An 18,857-nucleotide genomic window follows, 5' to 3' on the forward strand; every position below is an offset into this window, starting at 1 on the left:
ATCCAAATTGGAAAGAAATAAGTCAAATTACATCTTTGTTTGCAGATGATGTAGTTTTATATTTGAAAAAAACCTAACTAGAACACTATTAGAATAAATTTAGTCAAAATACAGGATTTAAAAATTAGTAGTGTTTCCACATGCCAACAGTGAATGATGTGAAAAAGAAATCAAGAGAGTAATCCCATTTACAATAGCTACAAATTAAAATCAAATACCTAGGAAATTAACTTAAGCAAAGAAGTGAAAGGTCTCTACAATGAATACTATGAAATACTAATGCAAGAAATTTAAAAAGACAAAAAAGGAAAGATATTTTATGTTCATGAATAAAAAGAATCAATACTTTCTAAATGTCAATACTACCTGAAGCAATCTACAGATTTAATGCAATCCCTATCAAATGATCAAGGACATTCTTCACAGAAATAGGAAAAACAATTCTACAATGTAGACAGAACCACAAAAGACTCAGAATAGCCAAAGTCACTGTAAGAAAAAAGAAACTGGAGGAATCATACTATTTAACTATAAATGATATTACAGAGCTACAGTAATTAGAACAGCATGGGGCTGATCAGTAAAACAGTAGACAGAACACAAATATAAATCCATACATCTACAGCAAACTTATTTTTGATAAAGGTGTCAAGAATATTTATTGGGTGCTTAGCATGCTGACTCATGCCTAATCCCAGAACTCTAAAAGGCTGAGACAGGTGATCACTTTCTCAAACTCCTGGATCAGGAGTTTGAGACCAGAGTGGCCAACACGATGAAACCCTGTCTCTATTAAGAATACAAAAATTAGTTGGATGTGGGGGCGCAAGCCTGTAGTCCTAGCTACTCCAGAGGCTGAGGTGGGAGAATTGCTTGAACCTGGAAGGCAGAGGTTGCAATGAGCCAAGACTGTGCCACTGAACTCCAGCCGGGGTAACAAAGCAAGTCTCTATCTTTAAAAAAAAAAAAAAAAAAAAAAAGAAAAAGAAAAGAAAAAAAGGTGTTTATCAGGGAAACTGCTATAAAAACTCAATATCCATATTCAGAAGAACGAAACTAGACCCCTATCTCTGGCCATATAAAAAATTAAATCAAAATGGATTAGACTTACATCTAAGACCTCGAACTGTAGGGATTCAATCAAGCTGGTGGGAAAAATATTAAAGATAGTTTTCGGCCGGGCGTGGTGGCTCACGCCTGTAATCCCAGCACTTTGGGAGGCCGAGGCGGGCGGATCATGGGGTCAGGAGATCGAGACCACCCTGGCTAACACGGTGAAACCCCGTCTCTACTAAAAATACAAAAACTAGCCGGGCGAGGTGGTGGGCGCCTGTAGTCCCAGCTACTCGGGAGGCTGAGGCAGGAGAATGGCGTGAACCCAGGAGGCGGAGCTTGCAGTGAGCTGAGATGGCACCACTGCACTCCAGCCTGGGCGACAGAGCGAAACTCTGTCTCAAAAAAAAAAAAAAAAAAAGATAGTTTTCTATCTATGCTTAATTGCTTTCTACTTGGGAAGTCCACAATGTCAATTACTCTCTAGTAGTGTTGACTCAAGCCTTTGTCAATTAATCTTTACTAAACAAACTAAGTCTCACTAGCTGGTCAGGGTCACAGTCAAAACTGTTTACAGAACTCTCTGGGGAGTCTGTAAGCAGCCCGGACATCAGCTGGACTGGCAAAACAGAGTATCTGTGTATCAGTGTACTTTATTCATCTGTCGTTTGGGTCAGGGTCTGTGGGCAGACCCCCGCATCAAACTATGAAACTACTACAAGAAAACATTGGTGAAACTCTCCAGGAAATTAAACTGGGCAAAAATGTCTTGAATAATACCCCCACAAGCACAGGGAGCCAATGCAAAACTGAACAAACGGAATCACATCAAGTTAAAGAGCTTCTAAACAGCAAACAAAACAATCACCATAAAGAGCTTCTAAACAGCAAATGAAACAATAAACAAAGAGAGGACACACAAAATGAGAGAAAATATTTGCAAACTGCTCATCAATAACCAGAACAGCTTTAGAGGATAAGATCAAATAATCTGATTATGAATGTGCAAAGAATGTTTATAGACATTTCTCAAAAGAGGGCATACAAATAACAAAAAGGTATATGACGAGGTGCTCAACATCATTATCATCAGAGAAATGCAAATCAAAATGACAATGAGATATTATCTCGCCCCAATTACAATGGCTCTTATCTAAAAGTCAGGCAATAACAAATGCCGGTGAGGATGTGGAGAAAAAAAACTCTACTATTCTCTTGATGTGAATGTAAATTAGTCCAACCACTATGCAGGACAGCTTAGAGGTTCCTCAAAAAATGAAAAATAGAGCTACTATATTATCCAATAATCCCATTCCTAGGTATGTACATAAATCAATAAATCAGGACATCAAAGAGATATTTGCACCTCCATTTTACTGCAGCAGTGTTCACATTAGCCAAGATTTATCCATTCATCTGTCTATCAACAGATGAATGGATAAAGCAAATGTGGTACAAATACACAACGGAGTACTTTTCAATCATAAAAAAGAATAAGATACTGTCATTTGCAACAACATGGATAGAACTAGAAGTCATTATGTTAAGAGAAATAAGCCAGGCCCATGATGGCAAACTTTGCATGCTCTCACACATTTGCTGGAGCTAAAAACTAAATTGATTTAATTCACGGAGATAGAGAGCAGAAGGATTGTTACCAGATGCGGGAAGGTATAGTGAGGGGTTGGGGGAAGGTTAATGGATACAAAAATAATTAGAAAGGGTAAGATTTAATAGTTGCTAGTACAACAGAGGGACTATAGTCAAAAGCAATTATATTGTACATTTTTAAGTAACTAAAAGAATGTTATTATATTGTTCATAAAACAAAGAATACTTGAGGCAATGAATAACCATTTATGCTGATATGATTTTTATGCATTTCATGCCTTCATCAAAATAACTCACGTAACCCATAGATACATATAGGTACTATGTACTCACAAAAATTATAATAATAAATAAAATATAAATTTAAAATGAAAAGCGTAAGAACAAACACCACTGGTCCTCATTTCTTCACAGATATATGAACTTAACACCATGCTGACCACATTGCCTTTGTGAGAATTCCTGAACATAGTTAAGAATTTGTACTACTTCAGTTGAGCACAATGCCAAAAACATGTAGAAGAGAAGAAAAATTTTATTACATATGCCCAGCACAGCCTGACCTCCTCCCAATACAGCATAGTGCAACCCAGGAGAAACTCCCAACTCTATGCTTCTTCCTCAGGAGAGAAAGAGAAACGTGGAATGTATGTCTACATTCCTGTCTTTTGAGGGACTGTCCAAAGAGGAATTTTGTTTCCCCTGATGTAGAGTGCTGAAGGAGATGGTAGTATACTTCGGATGACAGCTATGCATATTTTGCATTAACATAAGAAGCAATCCTGGTTGGGCGCAGTGGCTCACGCCTGTAATCTCAGCACTCTGGGAGGCCGAGTCGGGCAGATCACGAGGTCAGGAGATTGAGACCATCCTGGCTAACACTGTGAAACCCCGTCTCTACTAAAAATACAAAAAACTAGCAGGGTGTGGTGGTGGGTACCTGTAGTCCCAGCTACTCAGGAGGCTGAGGCAGGAGAATGGCATGAACCCGGGAGGCGGAGCTTGTAATGAGCTGAGATTGCGCCACTGCACTCCAGCCTGGGCAACAGAGTGAGACTCCATCTCAAAAAGAAAAAAAAAAAAAAAGAAGCAATCCTAAAATCATATCAGAACTAAAGAGACCAGAAGTGCTGAACAACTGTCAAAAAGAGAAACATCAGAAGCACCATACATCCTGATTTCAAAAACCTATTATAAAGTAATAGTAATTGAAATACTTTATAAAATACCAGTGAAACAGAACAGAGCACACAAATAATCCCTTGCACATATTATCAAATGAAGAGCAATTTACACATCCATATTCACGGTAGCATTATCTACAAAAGCCAGTAAGTGAAAAGAACCAACTTTTCTTAAATAAATCAATAAAGACAATTTCAAATATATAAATAATTAAATATTATTCAGCTTCTTTAAAGTAGAAAATTTTGCTAAATCCACAATAAGGATACATTTTTAAGGCTTTATTTATGTGGAAGAAGCCCAGGCACAAAAGGAGAGTAACAATATAATTCCACTTATGTAAGATACCTAAAGTAGTTAAACTCATAGAAACAGAAAGAAGACTAAAGTGTGTCGGGGTTAAGTGGAGAAGAAAATGAGTAGCTGTTGTTTCATGGACAATCTGTTAGAATGCAAAACAACTTTTTTTTTTTTAACTTTATTTTAAGATCAGAGTATATGATGTGCAGGTTTCTTATACAGGTAAACTTCTGTCATGGAGGTTTGTTGTACAGATAGATTGTTTGGTCATCAAAGTATTGAGCCTAGTTCTCATTATACAACACTGAATTATACAACACATCCTTTCATACCACCTGTAATAAAACTAGAAATCAAAAGCAGATGTAAAATTGCCAAATTCAAAAATATGTGAAACTCAACACACTCTTGAACATATTTTTATTTGTGTCAGTTGATTTAATATTGTTAAATGACCATACTACACAGTGATATTAAAATTCAATGTAATCCTAATGAAAATAAAAATGATACTTTGTGAAAAAGTATTTTTTACAATTCTTACTTTTACATGGAATTTCAAAGGACCACTCATAGCCCAAACATTCTTAGAAAACAAGAACAAAGTTACAGGCACGATGTTTCCTGTTTTTAGAACAGATAACAAAATTAAATAAATAAAAATAGTGTGGTACTTGCAAGAAGACAAATAGATGATGGAACAGAGCCCAGAACTCAAAAACAAATCACTGTGTACATGTTCAAATGATCTTCAACAAGGTTGCAATAACCACACAATAAGAAAAAGACAGTCTCTTCAATAAATCGTGTTGGAAAACTCTATATCCATATGAAAATACTGAGGTTGGATCCTTCCCCTGAACCATATACAAAAACTGTCTTGAATGAGTTAAATATAGGAAGAAAGATTATGACATTGATCTCAGCAATGTTTTCTTGCATGTAATATCAAATACATGAGCAAAAAATTTAAAAGCACAGAAAAGTGGGACTACGTTAATCTCTCCACATCAAATATGTAGTAAGAGTCCCACCTAAGCAGCAGAAAAGCCAAAATATATACATATATTTGACAGAAGATAAGATCCAGAACAACTCCAAAAAACAAAAAACAAAAAGTTACATGACTAATAGACAGGAGATGAAAATGTTTCTCCAAAGAGGAAATACACAAACAATTATTGAAAAAAAGTTCTAATCTTTAGAAAAATGTAAAGAAAAACCACAATGAGGTATTACTGTGCATTAATTAGGATGGCCAATATCAAGCAAACAAAAAATAATATATATTGTCAACAATGTAGAGAAATTGAAATCCTTGTACACTGTTGGTGGAAAAAACATGATGCAGCCACATGAAAAATGTGTAGAGGTTCCCCCAAAAATTAAAAATCAAGTTATTGTATGACCCAGTAATTCCACTTCTGAGCATCTACTTAAAGTGTGCAACGTATACCTGAAAGAAGTATTTGCACATCCATGTCTACTGCAGTAATATTCACTGTTTTATTCTTGCACTGCTATAAAAAAATTCCTGAGACTTAGTAATTTATTTTTAAAAAGAGGTTTAATTGGCTTATGGTTCTGCAGGCTGTACAGCAAGCATAGCAGCTTCTGCTTTAGGGGAGGCCTTGAAAAGCTTCCAGTCATGGCAGAAAGGGCCAGTGAGTCATCTCACATGGTGGGAGCAGGAGCAAGAGAGCACAAGAGGGAAGGTGCCACATGCTTTTGAAAAATGAGATCTCAGGAGAAGTCACTCACTACGGCAAAGACAGTACCAAAGGGGCTGGTGCTAAACTATTCACGAGAAGCCAACCCTATGATCCAATCACCTCCCACCAGGCCCACCTCCAACACTAGGGAATACAATTTGACATGAGATTTGAATGGGGACACAGATCCAAACCATATAATTTACAAAAGCCAAAAAGTGAAAAAACTCAAACACCTTCAATAGATGAATGATTTAAAAAGATGTGGCTTATACATACAATGAAATATTCTTTAGCCTCAAATGAAAATATCTCGTCAGTTGCTACAATAAGGATAAATCTTAAAGCCATTATTTTAAGTGAAATAAGACACCAACAGAGTAACAGTGTATGATTCCACATATACAAGATATTTTAAATAGTAAACTCCTGGAAAACGGAAGTAGAAAGGTGCTTGCCTACGGTTAGGGTTGTGAAACCTCAGTGGTGCCAAAGATCAAAAAGGGTTATTTGGGAAAAGCAGGCCCTCACCCAGGTGGCCAACTCAAGGGTCCACAGACATGGCTACAGACAAGGGAATGGGGCACCAAGCTTGGTCTTACTGAAGATTATGAAGCAGTTCTGCAACCTCTTTCAAACTCCTTCAGTTATAATCCAAAAGTGGTCCTTCCTGTCAAGAGACCTGCAGGGAAACACACCCAGTCATGGCCCTGGAGGCAGGCCTGCAGGTCTTGGCCTCAGCTGTGGTCCCTGAAGCAGCCCTGTGACTCAGTTCTAGTGCTCACAGCCACAGTCCATGGCCAGTTGTACACACCCAGACCCACACAGAGACTTGTGAAAACTTTTCCCAGGTAGTTAGTAGAAGCCAATCCCATTCATACACATGGCATTTCGCCCATCATATGCAGACAAACTTCAAAACCCTACCCTACTGCCTGCCATATAGATTAATGTCCTCAAGGATATTTAATCTTTCCATGGTCCAGAAAGAATCCATGACTGTCCAAATCTCTGGTAATACAACCATCAAAGGCAGACCCCATATCACTCAAAACGGATGTTTTGTTTTGTATCACTTAATGTTCAAAATAGGTTCTTGAAAACTGCATCTTTAAATGAAACAATGCTGCTATATGCCATTCAAACAACAGACTCAGCAGCACCCTCGTGACCCAGCTACGACCTTTCTTCTTAGCAACCCCAGAGATAATCTCATCAGCCTGGGGACCCAATAAAAGGAGATCTTTACTTGCCAAAGACAGTTTATAGAAACTGTAAGAGTTGTTAGATCCTTCAAATGTACAGACATGGGGCTGTTTCAGGGACCAAAGCTGAGACCAAGATCTGCAAGCACGCTTCCAGGGCCACAGCTTGTACCTTAACATATTACCGAAAGTTTTGTATCAGAACAATTAGACAAGGAAAGTAACAAAGCTTTCCAGCTTGGAATAAAAGTAAAAATGTTACTGTTTGTAGATAATATGATCATGCATATATACAAAACCCTAGAGTAAAACAACAAAAACTGAACTAATAAATGCATTCATTAAGGTATCAGGATACATAATCAACATAAAAATACTTGTGGGGTTTTTTTTTGTTTGTTTGAGATAGGGTCTCACTCTGTTGCCCGGGCTTATCTCAAACTCCTGTGCTCAAGTGATCCACCTTCCTTGGCCTCTAACCTCTGAAAGTGTGCAGGGATTACAGAAATGAAGCACTGCACCTGACCCTACAAACAAATATCTGTTGCATTTCCATATAGTAACAACAAACTTTCCAAAAAAAAAGAAAAAGTTTCCAATTGCAATAGTATAAAAATAAGGAACTTAATCAAAATAAATGTAAAGGGGCCGAGCACAGTGGCTCACACCTGTAATCCCAGCACATTGGGATGCCGAGGTGGGGAGAATACTTGAGACCAGGAGTTCCAGACCAGCCTGGCCAGCACGGCAAAACCCATCTCCACTAAAAATACAAAAAAATTAGCCAGGCGTTATGGCGCGTGCCTGTAATCCCAGCTACTCGGGAGGCTGAGGCAGGAGAATCCCCTGAACCTGAGAGGCAGGGGTTGCAGCGAGCTAACGCCACTGCACTCCAGCCTGGGTGACACAGCGAGAATCCGTCTCAAAAAATAAGTAAATACATAAAATAAATTTAAACAGTAAAGGATGAGATAAAAATGTATACACTAATACAGTTAAGTTATTGATGACAGAAATTGAAGTAGGTACAAATAAATGAAAATATATTCCATTAGGATAACTAATATTGTCAAGGAAGTGACCTGTAGATTCAATGTGATCCCTGTCAAAATTTTAGTGGCATTTTTCACAGTAATATAAAACACAATTGTAAAATGTAAGTGTAATCTTAAATAACTTAAAATACCCTGAGCAATCTTGAGAAAGAACAAAGCTGGGGGCATGATACTTTCTAATTTCAAACTTTACTTAAAGGTCACAGTAATCAAAAGAGTATGGTATGTGCATAAAAACAGATACAAACACCAATGCAACACAACAGGGAGCCCAGAAACACATCCATGCATACAAGGTCAACTAACCTTTGACAAGGCCACCAAAAATACACAATGCAGAAAGTATAGTCTTGTCAATACATGGTACCAAAAAAATTGGATATCCACAAGCAAAAGAATAAAATTAGATTATACCATAAATAAAATTTTCTTATACCACACCCCAAAATTAACTCAAAATAAAACTTAAATGCAAGACATAAAAGCATAAAACTGGCCGGGCACAGTGGCTCACGCCTGTAATCCCAGCACTTTGGGAAGCCGAGGCGGGCGGATCATGAGGTCAGGAGATCGAGACCATCCTGGCTAACACGGTGAAACCCCTGTCTCTATTAAAAATACAAAAAAAATTAGCCGGGCATGATGGCGGGCGCCTGTAGTCCCAGCTACTCGGGAGGCTGAGGCAGGAGAACGGCGTGAACCCAGGGAGACGGAGTTTGCAGTGAGCTGAGATCACGCCACTGCACTCCAGCCTGGGCGACAGAGCAAGACTCTGCCTCATTAAAAAAAAAAAAAACAAAAAAACGTAAAACTCCTGAATAAAACATATGGAAAAACCTTGTTGATACTGGTCTTGGCAATTTGGTATGTCATCAAAAGCACAGCAACAGAAGAAAATACAAAAGAGTGGGACTGCATCAAAGTGAACAACTTCTGTACAGTAAAGGAAAAAAATGACATTTAAAAAAATCCTACAAAATAGAAAAACATTTGCAAGCCATATATCTGATAGTTAATACCCAAAATGTGTAAGAAACTTCTGCAATTCAAAGCAAAACAAAAATGATGATAACCTATTCAAAAATAGGCAAAAGGTTAGTTGTTTTGTTTTTCCCACAAAGAAGACATACATACAAGGGAAATCCTGTATGCCATTAGTGAGATATAAATTGATAAAGTCATCATAAATATCAGTAAAAAATAAAAATGGAAGTATGAATACCACCTCTGGGTATACTACCAAAGGAAATAAAATTAGTACCTCAGAGAAGTATCTTCAGCCCCATGTTCATTTTAGTTTTGTTTAAAGTAGTCAAAAACATTTATATATACACACACAGTAGAACACCATTCAGCCATAAAAGAGAACGAAATCTAGCCATTTACAACATTGATAGACCTTGAAGACATTACGCTAAGTGAAATAAGCCAAACACAAAGAAACTGCATGTTCTCAGTTAGATGGGGGGGAATCTAAACATGTAAACTCATAGGAACAGAGAATAGAATGGTGGTTGTTAGTGCCTGAGGGTGGGAATATGAGGAGATGCTGTTTAAAGAGTACAAATTTTTAGTTATAAGTTGAGTAAGTCTGAGAAAGTTAATGTACATTAGCATTAGATTAGCAAAACACCATTGTCTTTACAGTAATACTGTAATGTATGCTTATAATTTGCTACAACAGTAGACCTCAAGTATTCTTATGACCAAAAAAATGGTTATCTATGTGAGGTAACAGATGTGTTCATCAACTTGACAATATTTTGTTTCAAAATGTATATGCATATCAAATCATTACATTGTACAAATTAAATATATAGTTATACAATTTTACCAGAAAAATCCAAATCACACAAACCCAGATACATCTAAGTCCTCATTTAGTGTTCAAAATAGGTTCTTGAAAACTGCATCTTTAAATGAAACAATGTTGCTATATGCCATTTAAACATAACTTGTTTTTATCAATTAAACTCTGGTAAAATTAGTTTTCTTAAACAATATGTTGCTTTACTTAGTTTCCAAGAACCTATCAACAATGTTAAGTGAGAATTTCCTATACACATATATGACTTATATAGGTATGTGTATGTGTGTGACACATAGTTCTATACATAGATGGATTATAGTTCAATGACAGAATCCCAGTAGGCTTCCTACTAAATAACACAAAATTATAAGATAATAGTTTATTAAGAAATAAGGTAACAAATGAGAGCTTAACATACACTTAGGAATGTTCTAAGCTGGTTAATGACATAGTGCATTTAAGAAATCTAGAAGTTGGGCTGGGCGTGGTGGCTCACGCCTGTAATTCTAGCACTTTGGAAGGCGTAGGTGGGCGGATCACTTGAGGTCAGGAGTTCAAAACCAGCCTGGCCAACATGGTGAAACCCCGTGGCAGGCACCCGTAATCCCAGTTACTCGGGAGACTGAGGCAGAAGAATCGTTTGAACCCAGGAGGTGGAGGTTGCAGGGTGGCGGAGGTTGCACCGAGCCGAGGTCATGTCACTGCACTCCAGCCTTGGTGACAGAGCAAGACTCCGTCTCAAAAAAAAAAAAAAAAAGAAAAATCTAGAAGGTGAGTAGATACTTTAAACCAATGGTATCCAATCCTTTGAGTGTGAGGACTTTTTGCGGTATCACAAAAATTATTCACAAACCTATTTCTTGTTTCTTAGCTCATCAGCTATCATTATTGTTTGTGTATTTTATAATTTTAAGTGTGGCCCAAGACAAATCTTCTTCCAAAGTGGCCCAGGGAAGCCAAGAGTTTGAAAACCTGTGCTTTAAACTATATTATAATTTGAAAATTTGAATATATAGAGTTTAAATCACAAATTTCAGTTTATACTAAATAACATTTTGAAGTAAAATAACATTTTTTTCATGTTTGAAAAAATGCTTATTGTTCTGATAAACTTTTGAGTAAGAGTTTTTGTAGAATTACATTTGCAACTTCTACAGGATTAAAAATCACTAAGCGGAAAAGATGCAACATCTGTCCTTCGTGTTCCTGGGATTTCTAAACCAAATCCCATTATGTCCACTACTCACCTTACATATTTTAGGCCTGATGCAAAAATAATATTTGAAAAAATACTTTAACATAGAGGTCCTCAATAATACAAATACTCCTATGTCTCTAAAAGCAATGGAACAGCAGTCAGATCATGCCGCCCCTTACAAGTGATAAAGTGGACACTGGCTCTCCCTGTAAATTTGAATGGAGATCACTGAAGAAAAAAAGGAAATTCTTAGAAGATTTAAGAGCATGGGACAGAAGATGACTCTATTTGTGAATAAGAGAAAAAATGCAGCCTTCTCAGAAATTATTTTCATTGGCACAGTTTCCCAAACTACATTTGAAGGCCTGGCTTCCTTCCTGACCTTTTGCCTCCTTGCCTGTGTCCTCTCCTTCATTCACTCTCACCTACCTGGGGGTTTGGCTGCTGTCTCATGTATCTTCAAGTTGTAGGGCTCTTTTATTTGCTCCAGACAGGTGACCAGGTCTGGGTTGGAGATCACAAAACCTGTTTTATTAAAAAAAAAAATTAACATGACTATTGCTGGGGATACTCCAATGACCAATCTATTACTATGCTAAGTAGAATAAAGAAATTTAATCCAAAAATTGTTTCCTGACAGAATCTTTAGAATACTTAAATATTTTAAATCTGCGGGTTCTAAGTTCCACTACCCAGTACTACTGAATCAAAAATAAGTGGTGCAGGCCGGGCGCGGTGGCTCAAGCCTGTAATCCCAGCACTTTGGGAGGCGGAGACGGGTGGATCACGAGGTCAGGAGATCGAGACCATCCTGGCTAACACAGTGAAACCCCGTCTCTACTAAATATTACAAAAAAAACTAGCCGGGCGAGGTGGCGGGTGCCTGTAGTCCCAGCTACTCGGGAGGCTGAGGCAGGAGAATGGCGTGAACCCGGGAGGCGGAGCTTGCAGTGAGCCGAGATTGCGCCACTGCACTCCAGCCTGGGTGACAAAGCGAGACTCCGTCTCAAAAAAAAAAAAAAAAAAAAAAAAAAAAAAAAAAAATAAGTGGTGCAAATTGGATTTTAAGATGTGGAAAACAGTATTTTACATCACTGAATTTCTAGAATTACTACTATCCTAGAGTGAAGAACACAAATTAGTTCAAGAAAAGAGAAGGTTTATGCAATGATGAAACATCCTAAAGATTTTTTTTTACACCAGCAAATTCCCAATTTTTTTCTTGTATAAAGGAACTGAAAATTAATTAATGCAAAGCAGAAGCTCCCAAGAGACATTCTACAAAGAAAGAAAATGAAACTCGGCCGGGCACGGTGGCTCAAGCCTGTAATCCCAGCACTTTGGGAGGCCGAGACGGGCGGATCACGAGGTCAGGAGATCGAGACCATCCTGGCTAACATGGTGAAACCCCGTCTCTACTAAAAAATACAAAAAACTAGCCGGGCGAGGTGGCGGGCGCCTGTCGTCCCAGCTACTCGGGAGGCTGAGGCAGGAGAATGGCGTGAACCCGGGAGGCGGAGCTTGCAGTGAGCTGAGATCCGGCCACCGCACTCCAGCCTGGGTGACAGAGCAAGACTCCGTCTCAAAAAAAAAAAAAAAAAAAAAAAAAGAAAATGAAACTCTGAGAAAGTACTAGGAATTACGTATTAAAATTTATCCATACCCAGGGAGACCAGGTTTCTGTAGTTCTCCAACATCACGTCTCTATATAAATTCTGCTGGGCAGGATCCAGGCATTTCCACTCTTCAGGGGAGAATTCTATGGCCACATCCCTGAATGTTAAGAGTTCCTGAAAACACATATTTATCATGTGACAGTTCTTAATTTGACCATAAGTGAAATAAGAGAACTAGTTGTGACTTATGGGACTGACTGGAATTATCTGATAAAATGACTTTTAACACAGTAATGTTATCTAAAGTATTCTATAACTCTGAGGAAAAAGGAGGGCATGCCAGCAATTTTTGTTGCTGCAGTAGAAATATAGGCTACACTCACCTGTCCCTACCAAAACCAAGCAAAGCAGGTCCTATGACCTCCTGGAACAAAAGGTGAACTCATGTCTCGTTAAAGTATCCGGAAGCCCTCATGCTTGACCCTGGCCTCGCTGTTAATGTCACACAAGAAACTTAACAGGATCTGTAGGGAGGGAACAGGTGACAAGTTTCTCTTCAAACTGCCATGTGATTCTACTGGAAGACTGGGCTGAGGGTCACTTAGTTAAACATTGCCTCTCAAGCTTCAGTGTGCATATAAATTTGGTATTCTAGGCCTCACTGTAAGTAACACAATTCTGCAGGTTTGAAAAGGGTCCACAAATTAGCTTTTTACAGCAAGTCTCCCGTTAATGCTGATGCTCCTCCCCCTAGATCCATTACAGTACCACTCAGCTAGAGAAAGCAGACACAGCAGAGTCCCTTACCCCAACACCCTTATCACAATACAAATACTTTTCATCTGAAGACAAGACCAGCAATCATCATCCTGAAAGATGGCATTCTCTGCAAGCCCTTTAAAGGTTACAGAGGCTGGAGATGGTTGCAATGTCTGAGTAAGTCTGCATTTGAAAAACAGCACACCCACATGCATTAATGTGATATTTATGGAGCATGTACTATGTGCTCAGGAGTATGTAACAGAGCACTGTGCTGGGAAGCTCATATTATGTGTGCTAATTCTCATAGCATCCTGGGAGGTGGGTACAAAGTGTGTAATACTTCCCAGGATTTAAATGCAGGGTCCCAGCATTTTCTGTTTTTTCTTGTTTTCCTATCGGTGATTTAAAAAAAATACATAGAATAATAGCTCAAGGTAGATAAATGGGACAGACATAGAAGAAAGTTTTAAGTACAATTCAGGAATTTTTTATTTTTGTGTTTGTAGTTACTATGAGACTTGTGAAAAAGCCACTGAAATTGCAAAGATGGAGAACAGGTTGCTGGATGGGATGTCTCTAGAAATACTGGTTTTAATTTTTTGTAAAATAATTTAAGGCCCCAAAGTACATTGCTTTTCCCCACTTATCTGCTTTTGGGTTTCAGGAAATTGGGAGCACCAGCTCTGGAGAGAGTACGAATAGCTACCCCAAACTCTCATCTTCTCTAAGCAGTTCTGTGAGGCATTGCAGTGTGGGGTCAGACCTGGACAAGGTTCAGTAGATGGTGGATCTGGGCAGAGTTGGGACAGAAAATAGGTCCTAGGCTTCTGCTTTCTAGGCCACTAAGTAGTTTCAGTTTTGTCTTTTCCAAGCCCGTCCAAGAGAAATTTGATTCCCAGAGTTTGTGTAATTTTTATCTATTTTGCCACTTCCCCATCTGTAACATACAATAAAAAGGAATTTAACCAAAACCCTTTTGTTTTTTCCAACCAATTATATTTGAAGCTAAATATTTATTCTTAGCAAGGCAAACACAATACAAATAATGACTTCTCTTTTGTCCATAAACAGCCCTGCAGGTGGTGGCATCAAAACTCACCAAACAATAAAAGGGAAGTAACCCAAATAAAGCTTAAGTCTCCTGTACAGTTTTCATCTTTGTACTGAATACATGACACTGAATTTAATCATTTATTCATGTGCTCTAGAATGCAAGTTCCTTGATGGTAGGGACCATGACTATTTCATCTCTTTTCCTAATGACCATATGAAACACTGACCCCAGTCTGCACAGGACATCCTCAAATGTCTCAAATACTCACTGACGCTGCTGAGAGTGTCCCCAGTGACCCTAGGCTGATGCCCCCATAGTGATCCAGGCAGGAGAGACTCAGGCTGACTTTGCGGGGTGCAAACAGAAAATGGAACTGCCCTGATGGAGCTGCAGATCCTGGATCCGGATGTGATATCCCCTGTCCCTGATCAGCTAACTCAGGCAGGGGAAGGACAAAAGTACTCTAGTAACACAGGGAGGCATAGTTGGGATTATGGCTCTGGATATTTAGTGGCCTTGACTTCCCACTGCTAAGGTGCTTGTTTACATTTACAGATTCTGTCACAGCATTGTGTTCACACCAGAAGCCTCTTACACAGCTGTAGCAGGTCACTGGACAAGATCCAGAAAACTCAAAGGGCTCCACTCTGAAAGTGGGGCTTAAGATGTCTATGTTGACCTCTCATGATGCAGAAAACACCTTCTATGACTTTTCTGTATCTCTTCAACACACAGTCTGGCCCTGTCTTGTGACTCTTAGGCAGAGGCCAGCTTTTGCGTGCAGATTCTAGGTGAGATCAATGTGTGCTGCATTCTTGAGTTACAGGAAGCAGAGTAAAATCAGAGGAAAGACCTTCTCATGAAGCCTCCTTCAACACATTCTAAAGAATATTTTGAGCTAAAAGGAAAAAATTGGGGTAACATAAGTACAGAGTTTGAGCCAAAGCTTGAAGACTGCAATCCTGGAGTATAAAGTTGCCCTGAATATACACTCCAATTAGAAGCAGTTACAAGCATATTTTTTAAGGCAAAAAGGAAGCCAGAGAGCAGACTGATAGAAAGGTGTCAGATATTCTTATTGGTTTATAGAAGTAACATTGGTTAGTGATTGGTCATACACATAGTTAAGCTATAGGATATAGGTTATAGTGTCCAGCGTGGCATTATTAGGTTAATTTACAGACACTTGTGGCAATAGCAAGCAATTTCAAAAGACAAATAGTTCAAGGAGGGGAACAGTATGTGACTGTGGTCTCTTTTTAACACATCTCTGGGTCTGATACATTTAAAAACTTTTATTTCTCAGATAAAAGTTCTTTTATCAAATTCCAGGACATAAATTCAGAATCTAGAACTGCACATTTAGGTCTTGGAGGGCTGGTGAGCTATGCACATTTGTGGGCATTTGGGGAAGGGGAGGTGGGAGGGAGAATTTCTCAGGTTTAATCGATGTGTATGTGTGATTCTGGTTAGGTTTATGGGCCCCAAATCTCTGAAATCAGTGTCAGAATGGAAGATGCCAGGAGCACTGAAGGAGGTGAAATAACTCATTACTGTCCTGAAAAGTTATTTTTGTAGAAATTTAGCCTAACTGCTCTAGAAAGGACTGTAGATCCCAAGAGAGAGACCATTCTGTTTGCAGATTTGGGAAACACTTTGCCGCACAATTTTAGGTTGTGACTGGAATCTTAAGAAAGAATGTTTTCTGAAGTGAAGACTGCTGGACATTTTGTGTACAACATCTGGTAATTCTGGACAGTGTGTGGAAAATATAACTAAAAGCTAAAACATCTGCAATCCTAAAAAAGTCTCCACAATAACAGAACCGCAAGAAAATGTTTTGTTGTATAATTAAATCAAAATGTGATGTGCATCACAAGCAATCTAAGAGAATGCAAACACAGAAAGTCACTATAATTAATCTCAAGTAGAAGCCTTGAAAGCACCATTTGTTATACACAATTTATTATAATTTCACCTTGTAATCTGAGAGGTCATCTGGGTTTTCTAATTTTTTCTAATAATTAAAGAAAAAAACATCCACATCTTCATGACAGGATGTAGATTTGCAATGTGGCTAGGTACCTGCTGAAGGCAGCCTCCTAGTCTCCTACAGAAACTGTGAAATAGGGTGTATGTTCTTGCTATTTACATTTCAAAGCAATAGTTCCCAGGTCCCAGATGAAGGCAATTTGGAGCCAAAAAAGACAAATGACCTATTTAACTGATAAAAAATGACTTACACATATTTCAAAGAAGCAGAGAAAATATTTAAATATAAAAGTTCTCAAACTAAATGCTTTAAGAAACGGGAGAAGAGCAAAAATTCTTCCCTCATTCTAAAGAGAAAGCATTAAGCCTTTTCTAATTTGTGTTTGCTCCTACAACATCCAGGCCTAAAGACCTTGTCTTGAACTCACTAACATCTGAATTCTCATAGGCACCTGAGGGATGGACACCGTAGAGAATTTGTGGGGAAGGAAAAAGCAGAAGAGAGAAAGAAGCTATCAAGAGCCATGGGTGGCAGCAGGGCCGGACTGACTAAAGCACTGGTTTGTACTACAGGTACAGGCTGAGGCAGGGCTATGCTCTGATTCCTGTATCTATAAAGACAGAAGAGATTAGGATCAGGCGGTCCAGAAGGCTGGGTGGGTGAAGGAAGCAAGTTCCTGCTACAGATGGTTGAGATGAGCCAGGAGACTTCTGGGCACTGCGTGTGTTTTTGGCAGAAAACGCTAGGAGCAAAGCAGCCATGGGCACAATTCCTGAGGGTGGAACCCTGTACTGGGAGGAGTGTGGCAATGCGAATACCGGTGGGCGTGGTCAGGAGTGGGTTAGCATTGGGTGGGGGCTGGCAGCAGGGTGAAGGGAAGGGATGTTTCTCAGAACTCCTTTCCTCTGAGTTCTCAGTCCCCTCTCCCCAGGAGGAGACCAGCAGGACCGCGCAAGTGCAAAATCCAGTCGCGCCTCCCGCAGACACTAGGCATCTTCCTCCAGCCCAGGCTCAGCCATGTCTTCCTTCTGACAGAAAACTTGCGGAGTTTCCTCAACACCAGCCAATGCTTCAACCCCAACGGGGTGTCCAGCAACTCACTAACGACCCCACCCAGAGTCAGCGCAGACCCACAAGCTCAGCGCTCTTCCCGCAGCTGCCCCCCTGCAGACGCCAGTCCCTGCCTCTGGACACCCGTCTTCATTTCTGAACGTCTGCAACAAACCAGGGGCGCCCACAACCTCCTCAAGTTCCATAATGTGGCAGAACCACTCACAGAACTCAGCGAAGCGCTGTGCACACGCCACCAGCCTATTCTAAAAGATGCCACTCAGGAACAGCCACGCGGAGGAGGCGCTCAGGGCAATGGGACCGGTGGGAAAGTTGGGGCGGGCGGGTGAATGGCTTCCCTTCCTCACACACCTCACAAAGGCCTTTCCTTCAAGACCCGCTGGCCCAAACCACGAGCCACGGGGGCGCTGTCCCGTTAATGAGTCCCTGTTTCCTCACATGAACTCTGTGTTTTGATGGGGCCTCGATCTCATTCGGAACCGGGTAAAGAAGGGACAGGACCCCGGACCACAGCTCCTCCCACGCGGTGCCCGCGCACGCCGCGCCGGCGTCTTCCCGGAGAGCTCCTCACCCCACAGCCCGGGGAAGGTGCGGGGCTGCGGGCGCAGAGCTGAACGAGGAGGGCTACAGGCTGGGCAGAGCCGCCGGGCGGGGACCGACAGGAGCCCGGGACCCTCACCGGAGGGGACTGAGGACCGAGGGCTGAGCGGCGGCAGCGGGGACTCTGTTCACAGACTCGGTCCCGCCGCCGCCATTTCCCGCCGCTGCCGATGAGGCCCCCCCCAGCCTCGGGACGCCCTGCCCCGCACACTCACCATTTCCCCACTTCAGGGGATCCGGGAGTCTTAGCTGCAAATCATCCAATACCCGCTGGTGACAGAGCGACGGGAGGCTGGGGCTGCTGCCGAATCCCCGAGGCCTCCCGGAGCCGAGGACGCAGACAGCTGAAGCCCTAACCCAAGCCCTGGCAGGAACCAGAGGAAAAGGCCGCGCCACATCCCGGAAGCCACCGCCTCCTCTCTGGCTGCGCGCCTGATTGGGCAGTTCTCACTCCGACACTCTGATTGGATAATACTCCAATCCCCGCCCTCGGGCTTTGAGTAACAGAATTCGCGACCACACACTCCACTGATGAGGCAAGAGTGACAACCTGGGGCCTCCAGGCCCTTTCAGGCAGGGCTTTCTCTCCGGGCTTGACCTGAAGCAGCCCAGGGGTCTCTTTTTAACCTTGT

The 18,857-nt window shown here is 40.6% G+C and overlaps 1 protein-coding gene across 2 annotated transcripts in view; it reads right to left on the minus strand.

Moving 5' to 3' along the window:
* The window catches only part of LOC119618786 (uncharacterized), a 35,068-nt gene extending 16,452 nt beyond the window's left edge, over positions 1-18,616 (minus strand). Inside the window, exons 1-3 of one of the 2 annotated variants that reach the window (XM_073012609.1) lie at positions 18,441-18,616; positions 12,793-12,919; positions 11,559-11,654 (exon numbers count right to left, since the gene is read on the minus strand). In XM_073012609.1, the coding sequence (XP_072868710.1) occupies positions 11,559-11,654; positions 12,793-12,919; positions 18,441-18,443 (226 nt within the window). In that variant the 5' untranslated portion in view covers positions 18,444-18,616. Of the gene's footprint in view, positions 1-3,604; positions 3,714-11,558; positions 11,655-12,792; positions 12,920-18,440 lie in introns of those variants that run through there. The other variant, XM_073012610.1, reaches the window with a different exon arrangement.
* Between the last annotated feature and the right edge of the window lie 241 nt (positions 18,617-18,857).

The sequence above is a fragment of the Chlorocebus sabaeus genome, chromosome 27, assembly GCF_047675955.1.
Source record: "Chlorocebus sabaeus isolate Y175 chromosome 27, mChlSab1.0.hap1, whole genome shotgun sequence".
Lineage (NCBI taxonomy): Eukaryota > Metazoa > Chordata > Mammalia > Primates > Cercopithecidae > Chlorocebus > Chlorocebus sabaeus.